Below are 8034 nucleotides of genomic sequence, written 5' to 3'. Positions count from 1 at the left end.
TTGGCAACGGAGCTCATCAAAGATTACAACAAGTCTTCTTGTCTGAAAAGTGCCATGATCAAAATTGATATACGCAAGGCATTTGACACGGTTTGTTGGGATTTTGTAATCAAGGTCTTAGAAGCTCAGCAATTCCCGCCTATGTTCATCACTTGGATCACTGAATGCATCTCCTCTCCAAGATTTTCAGTGGCTATTAATGGTGAGCTTGCAGGATTTTTTGAGGGGAAGAAGGGTTTAAGACAGGGGGACTCTATCTCTCCTTATCTTTTCATCATGCTCATGGAAGTTTTATCTCGCCTCTTAGACAAGGCCGAAACTGATGGTTCTTTTGGCTTGCACCCGCTGTGCTTATCTCCGAAGCTCACCCATTTACTTTTTGCGGATGATCTTCTAGTTTTTTCGGATGGGTCTCAGGATTCCACAGATGGGATCAAAGGTGTCATGAATTACTTCAGAGAGTGGTCAGGTTTGGACACTAATCAGTCAAAATCAGAGATTTTCTATGGAGGATATTCAGACACTCAGATTTCGGTGCTGAGTAATTTATCAGGTTTTCGCAGAGGTGAGTTCCCTACAAGGTATCTTGGATTGCCTCTTAGTCCTAAAAGGATTTCCGCAGCATCCCTCCAGCCCTTTATTGATCGTATAACGTCGAAGCTCCATTCCTGGACTGTTAAATATTTATCTTTTGCTGGAAAAGTAACTATGGTTTCCTCAGTGATTTATGGAATGGTTAACTTCTGGAGCTCAGTGTTTGTGTTGCCTAAATGGTTTTATGCCAAAGTAGACTCTTTGTGCTCTGGCTTTCTTTGGAAGAATAGCACGACATCTGCAGCAGGGGCTAGGGTTTCTTGGGAAAACATTTGCAAACCTAAGGCTGAGGGTGGGCTTGGAATAAGGCGTCTTGAAGATTTTGAGATGGTATTCAGGTTAAAGCGGGTCTGGTTGTTCTTCTACGGATCAGGTTCCTTATGGGTTCCTTGGCTGTGCAATAATCGTTTTGGAGGAACAAGCTTTTGGCTAACAAATGATTCGCCTAGATTTTCTTGGACTGTGAGAAGCATGCTTCAGCTGAAGCAGGATCTTCTGCTCTTCCTTAGATGTAATATAGGAGATGGGAACACAGCCTCATTTTGGTATGACTATTGGACAGATTTGGGTCCTCTTCATCTAATGTTTGGTCCCGGTGGACCAGGGTCTTTGAGAATTCCTATAGCAGCGACTGTCTCTCAAGCAGTTAGAGATGGAAATTGGAATCTCCCACCAGCGCGCTCTGAAAATGCTGTGACCTTGCAGATCATTCTTTCGACTGCCGATTCCGTCTGCTGATAGTGGTGGAGATACTTACTTATGGAGAAATCACTCTGGGGGTTTTGGTTCGTCGTTTTCGACCCGTGTAACATGGGAAAGGAGTCGAACTCGCAGCCCCTTGGTAAATTGGCATTCGATTGTATGGTTCAAAGAGGAAATCCCTCGTTGTTCGTTTATAGCTTGGACTGCTTTTCTAGGAAGGTTACCGACAAGAGACCGGTTGATCTCATGGGGTCTCTCTGTCCCGCCAGGTTGTGCTCTCTGTTCCACGGCTGATGAGACTATAAGTCATATTTTCTTTCAATGTTCCTTTGCAGTTGCTACTTGGTCTCGTTCTTGTGGCAGGTACATGGCGTCTCCCCCATCCTCTTTATCGTCTATGATCGAGTTGTGCCAGCATCTTCAAGGCCCTCATGCTTCCCGGGCGACGGTGGTGCTCAAGCTACTGAATCAAGTCATCATTTACTCTCTCTGGCGTGAGTGGAATGCTCGTATCTTCACAAGCGTATCAGCAACTCCAGAAGCTTTCTTCCGTGTGGTGGACTGTGCAATGCGTGATCGTTTGCTTTCCCTTTCGAGACCTCCAGCTGCTGTTTCTGTTCCTTCTTTTCTTGAGTTGTACTTTTGGTTCCTTTCACCTTTTAGTTAAGGTTTTTTGCTTCTCTCCTTTTTCCTATTTTCTGTTTCCTTTCCTTTTGCTAGTTCCCTCTCTTCTCTTTTGTTCCATCTCCTCTGTCTTCTTGAATAAGTTGTGTTTACATAACATTGTGAAACTCTAAAAAATGGTATAAATCTTAACATTTTACCAAAAAAAAAAAAATTAATATTCACTTTAGATAGTGTGACCAACCATGCAAATAAGATAAGCCAGATCCTGAATGGCCAAGGAACCGGAGAGATCATTTCTGGTTGCTGGTCTGAAATCGAGAGCACGGCCCATTAAGGGAAGCTCATGAGCCAGCCCTTGTGGATAGATTAAAAAGTTGTATTTTTATAAAATGTAGTGTCAAGTAGACCATATGGTCATCAATAACGAAACACTAACACTGCCTACGAAACAATAACAAATCTGGGTCAGGGCACTCAGAAAAGAGAAAAGTTCTTACTGGCCAGACACATGAATAGGCTGCCACATGCAATGCTGACTATACTTACTAATTTTCTCACGTCCACATATAAAAGCTGATAATGCATTTTAATTATTTTATACATTCATGTATATACAAAGCTACTGCGTAAACTGTTGTGTGCGTAAATCATTATACACATGACAATGCAGTACGCCACAGGATTATAGATAGACATGAATTTAGGACAATAATTTTCTCCCAAAATCCAGCAACGCCGCTAAGATTCTTAGGAATGATTTTAGTCACAGCTCACTGATGTTTTAAATAAGCCATATAAACACACAGCTCACCCTTGCTAGTATTTGTTCACATTTGATATACTTTATTGTAACCACATGATGCACAATAATTTTTTTACTTAATTTATATTGTGTTGTATAACCCCGCACCACAATTAATTACACTGTGAGCAAATTCTATCTGTATGGGTCTGTCTGTCTCTCATGTATGTTCGTGAATTCTCGTAAACCGTTTTCATTTTTGTAAAATTAATTATAAAGAAAAAAATAATGTTTTTATATATATATAGTTTATTGTTTGATTTGTGTCATCACTTAATTATTAAGGATAGGTTAGTGGGTTCCCGGCGACCTTGCGATGTGGTAACTGGTAAGAGCATTTGTCGGTCTACAGATTATATTGTAAATAAACTGAGGTTTATGATTACGTGACAACCTCTTACTGAAATATACAATTAATCTTCCGTTTTCAATTAATATTCTATATTAGTATTTACTTTGATGCATAAAACTATAAATATACTCCGTCTGTTCCTGAAAGTAAGATTTTCTAAAATGTTCACGCTTATTAAAAATTCAATAAATATTTATAATTTAATTTTTCTTTTACTTTGTTATACATTTTCAATAATTTTTCACCAATGAAATTTAATCAAATTCAAATATTTTCATTTAATATTTTTTAAAAGTATAAAAAATACCTTAAATATATAAAAAATCTATCTTTGTCAAACAAGTAAAAAATTTAAAACATCTTACTTTTGGAAACGAGGGAATATGATATTTTGGAATGAATCAAAATTGACAATCACCTTGTATAGAACCCATAGGTTCGTGGATTCGCGGTCCTCACCACTAATAGGTTGGACCTGGTTAAGAATCCTTGCACACAGAAATAAACTTAACCATTGCCGCCTTACATTGTATTCCAAATTTGTTAATTACCGGCCAACAACACAATTATGTTATCTCCATTATTACAACCACCCGCCGCAATAATTATCTCAATCAGTTTTGTTTTGTTTTTATTTATATTCAAACGGAATATCGTTATTTAATTATTAGAGCTTTAAATAATCTATATAAAGTCCATACAATTTTTGTTTATGGAAATAGACACTACAAACGCGTATTTTCAGTTTTTTTTTCCATATGGAGAGAACTACCAATCAGTTGAAAGAAAAAAGAGAACTACCAATCTACCATATAATATAAAAACAATAATAGTATTAAAAGAAGGAGAGGGTAACGGAACGGGACGGAAGAGAATGGAAATGGTTACGTTTATAATAGCAATGATCTGTTGAACAGCTTATGACACCTCACTCTGCGCTTGCTTCCATTCCTCATCTCTCTCTCTCTCTCCAAAACTCTCTACGAAACCCTACCTTCTTCCTCCTTCCTCCACTCCACGCGCCGCGCGTGTTCTCTAACCCATGGAGGCTCCCACGCCTCTCCTCCTCCTCCTCCTCTTCGCCGTCTCCCTCCTCACCGCAACCACCGCAGACGACGGAGCAGCAATGCTTGCTCTAGCGAAATCACTCAGTCCTCCGCCGTCAGATTGGTCAACCACCTCCTCCACCGGCTACTGCAAGTGGTCCGGCGTGAGGTGCAGCTCCGACCGCGTCAGCTCAATCAACCTCGAGGATAAGTCTCTCTCCGGCGGCTTAGCTCCCGAGATCTCGACTCTCTCCGAGCTCAAGACGATCACTCTGCAGCGCAACAAGCTCACCGGTAAGATCCCTTCCTTCGCGAAGCTCGCCTCTCTTCAAGAGATCTACATCGACTCGAATCTCTTCGACGGAGTTGAGCCCGGAGCTTTCGCCGGACTCACCAGCCTCCAGATCTTGAGTATGAGCGATAACCCTAACCTCTCCCCTTGGAGCTTCCCTTCGGAGCTCGCGGAATCGACTTCCCTCACCACCATCTACCTCGACAACACCACCATCTCCGGCGCATTGCCTGACATCTTCGAGAACTTCGCTTCTCTCCAAAACCTCCGCTTATCATACAACAACATCACGGGGCCGTTACCTCCTTCCCTGGCCAAATCTTCGATTCAGAATCTCTGGATCAATAACCAGTTATCCGGTTTATCCGGTTCAATCGAAGTACTCTCCGGTATGACTTCGTTATCGCAAGCGTGGCTTCAGAAGAATCAATTCACCGGTCCGATTCCAGATCTCTCGAAGAGCGAGAACCTATTCGATCTCCAGCTCAGAGATAATCAGTTAACCGGAGTCGTATCCACGACGCTGTTACCACTCGGGAGCCTCAAGAACATTTCGTTAGACAACAACAAGTTCCAAGGTCCTCTTCCTTCGTTCCCGCCGGCGGTTGAGAAAGTAACTGATGATCACAACTACTTCTGCACTACCAAACCCGGAGTGGCGTGTGATGCTCAGGTGACGACGCTTTTAGCGGTGGCCGGAGGTTTGGGGTATCCGTCGATGTTGGCTGAGTCGTGGCAAGGGAACGATGCTTGTAACAGTTGGGCTTATGTGACATGTTCAGCTGGGAAAGTTGTCACCTTGAATCTTGCGAAACATGGATTCCAAGGGTTTATATCTCCGGCCATTGCGAATCTCACTTCCCTCAAGAGCCTTTACCTTAACGACAACAATTTAACCGGTGATATACCTAAAGTGTTGACCTCTATGCCTAGCTTGAATCTAATTGATGTCTCGAACAACAACCTCACTGGTGAGATTTTGAGGTTTCCGGATCCGGTTAAGTTTACTTACAAACCGGGTAATGTTTTGTTGGGAACTGATGCTGGAGATTCTTCTAGTCCGGGGGCTGGTGGTAAAGGCGGTGGTGGTAGTGGTGGGTCTTCTGGTGGTGGCGGTGGTGGTGGTGGTGGTAGTAAGGCTCCTGTGATCATTGGTGTGATCGTGGCGGTTCTTGTTTTTCTTGCTATTTTAGGATTTGTGGTTTACAAGTTTGTGATGAAGAAGAAGTATGGGAAGTTCAGAAGGACGACGGATCCTGAGAATGCAGGGAAGGTTTTGGTTAGTGATGCCGCGTCTAATGGTAATGGGAATGGGAATGGACATGGAGGAGCTAATAACTTCAATGCTTTGAACAGTCCTAGTAGTGGTGACAATAGCGAGCGTTTCCTTCTTGAAGGGGGAAGCGTTACCATTCCAATGGAGGTTCTTCGTCAAGTTACTAATAACTTCAGCGAGGCTAACATATTGGGAAGAGGCGGTTTTGGTGTTGTGTACGCTGGAGAGTTACACGATGGGACCAAGACTGCGGTCAAGAGGATGGAATGTTCAGCAATGGGTAATAAAGGAATGAACGAGTTTCAGGCCGAGATAGCTGTGCTCACTAAGGTCAGGCATAGACATTTGGTTGCGCTGTTGGGTTACTGTGTGAACGGGAACGAGAGATTGCTTGTCTATGAGTACATGCCGCAGGGTAATCTTGGACAGCATTTGTTTGAGTACGGTGAACTCGGTTACTCTCCTCTGACATGGAAACAAAGAGTGAGTATCGCTCTAGACGTGGCACGGGGTGTTGAATATCTCCATAGCTTGGCTCAGCAGAGCTTCATCCACAGAGATTTAAAGCCCTCTAACATCCTTCTTGGTGATGATATGAGGGCAAAGGTTGCTGATTTTGGATTGGTTAAGAACGCACCTGATGGGAAATACTCCGTTGAGACGAGATTAGCCGGCACATTCGGTTATCTAGCACCTGAATACGCCGGTAAGTTGATTCTGCCTAGTTTGTTATGGTACTATCTATGCAAAGGGCTTATACATTCTGCCATTGGATTGTTGATTTTTTAATCTGTTTATCTGAGATGTGTGTTATAATATGGTTGCAGCTACTGGAAGAGTAACGACGAAAGTGGATGTGTATGCATTTGGAGTGGTTCTTATGGAAATGATAACAGGAAGAAAAGCATTAGATGATTCATTACCGGACGAGAGATCTCACTTAGTCACATGGTTCAGAAGAATCCTAATCAACAAAGAAAACATCCCAAAGGCGATCGACCAAACATTAGAGGCAGACGAGGAAACATTGGAGAGCATTCACAGGGTTGCTGAGCTAGCAGGACACTGCACAGCCCGTGAGCCTCAACAAAGACCAGACATGGGCCACGCGGTTAACGTGCTAGGTCCACTGGTAGAGAAGTGGAAACCGTCGTGCCAAGAAGAAGAAGAGAGTTTCGGGATCGATGTGAACAACATGAGTTTACCTCAAGCTCTACAGAGATGGCAGCAAAACGAAGGAACATCGACGTCAATGTTCCATGGAGACTTCTCTTACTCTCAGACACAGTCTAGTATTCCTCCAAAGCCTTCTGGTTTCCCTAACACGTTTGATTCTGCTGATGGTCGGTGACACCAAACTCTGTATGTGTATCAAATCGATGTTACTTAAGCTCTTCCTTTTGGGATTTTTTTGTCTTTATATGAAATGATGATTATTTATATATATTGTAAGCACATATATGTTGTATTTGCGTTTGACCACTTGAGCTTTTGCGTTTGTTCATTCTTTTTAAGGGAAATTGTATTTTACGTAGCTTGGTTTTCTGGAAGAAAAGAGAAACTAGTATACCTACTTTGAAGTGTTATATTACATAAGCCATGACTTAGAATTTTGGCATAGATGTTGACAAAATTCTTGTTGTTTTGAAAGAAAACAAGTTCTGCCGCGTTAAACGGATATGACTTTAAAAAGGTAAACGTCTCAATCATTTGTTAAGTTTAACAGGCTGTGTTTCATTGTAAAGCTATAGAAGCCAAAGACTTATTTGCCATTTGCCACCTATCATGGCTCAAATTTTGGATAATAATAGGGCGGTTATTCTATTGATAAACTCCAATCATACATTTTTGTTTGGTTTTGTGAATTTTATCTATTTGTTTTTTCCTTTTGGTTTTGATATACTAGAACAATTAATATATGAGGAGAATGTCTTATTTCAAGTGACAGTTAAGAAATTCGCCAACAAAATGTAAATAGAATTTATGACATTAATTAAGGTTAATATTATAAGCACTTACTATAAAGTTTATAAATTACTAAAGATGGTATAAAACGAGTCCGATCTTTTAGGGAATATTTATGGTTAGGGAAGTATTATAAAAAAATAAAGATGGAGAAAGGAGAGCATAGACTGGGCTGGAAATTGATATGGAAACAACAGCTACAAGTCTACAACTTTAGCTGAAGCATCAAGCATATGCATATGGGTGATGCTAAAGAATGTTAAAAGTCAGATCCAACGTAATTAAAAAAGAAAGAAAAAAAGTAAAGAACCAAAGAAGCATGTTACTATGTTCCCGTTATTTTCATATTTTTAAAAGGCATAAAAGGTGGATTTATGT

At 41.3% G+C, this 8034-nt stretch overlaps 1 protein-coding gene across 1 annotated transcript; it reads left to right on the top strand.

The window, feature by feature from the left end:
• The first annotated feature begins 3906 nt into the window (after positions 1–3906).
• On the top strand, positions 3907–7225 carry LOC106357522 (receptor-like kinase TMK4). The gene is made up of 2 exons (XM_013797185.3): positions 3907–6397; positions 6519–7225. Exons 1-2 carry the CDS (start codon positions 4120–4122, stop codon positions 7040–7042), a joined length of 2802 nt encoding a protein of 933 aa, XP_013652639.2. The 5' UTR covers positions 3907–4119; the 3' UTR covers positions 7043–7225.
• The last annotated feature ends 809 nt before the right edge of the window (positions 7226–8034 follow it).

The sequence above is a fragment of the Brassica napus genome, chromosome A1 (genome assembly GCF_020379485.1).
Source record: "Brassica napus cultivar Da-Ae chromosome A1, Da-Ae, whole genome shotgun sequence".
Lineage (NCBI taxonomy): Eukaryota > Viridiplantae > Streptophyta > Magnoliopsida > Brassicales > Brassicaceae > Brassica > Brassica napus.
The sequence above is the reverse complement of the archived record's forward strand: the minus strand, read 5'-3'. Positions and strand labels throughout refer to the sequence as shown.

Coding starts and splice junctions, on each gene's coding strand:
- LOC106357522 (XM_013797185.3), top strand. CDS start 4,120: ATGGAGGCTCCCACGCCTCTCCTCCTCCTCCTCCTCTTCGCCGTCTCC. Junction 6,398..6,518: donor TCTAGCACCTGAATACGCCG/GTAAGTTGATTC, acceptor ATATGGTTGCAG/CTACTGGAAGAGTAACGACG.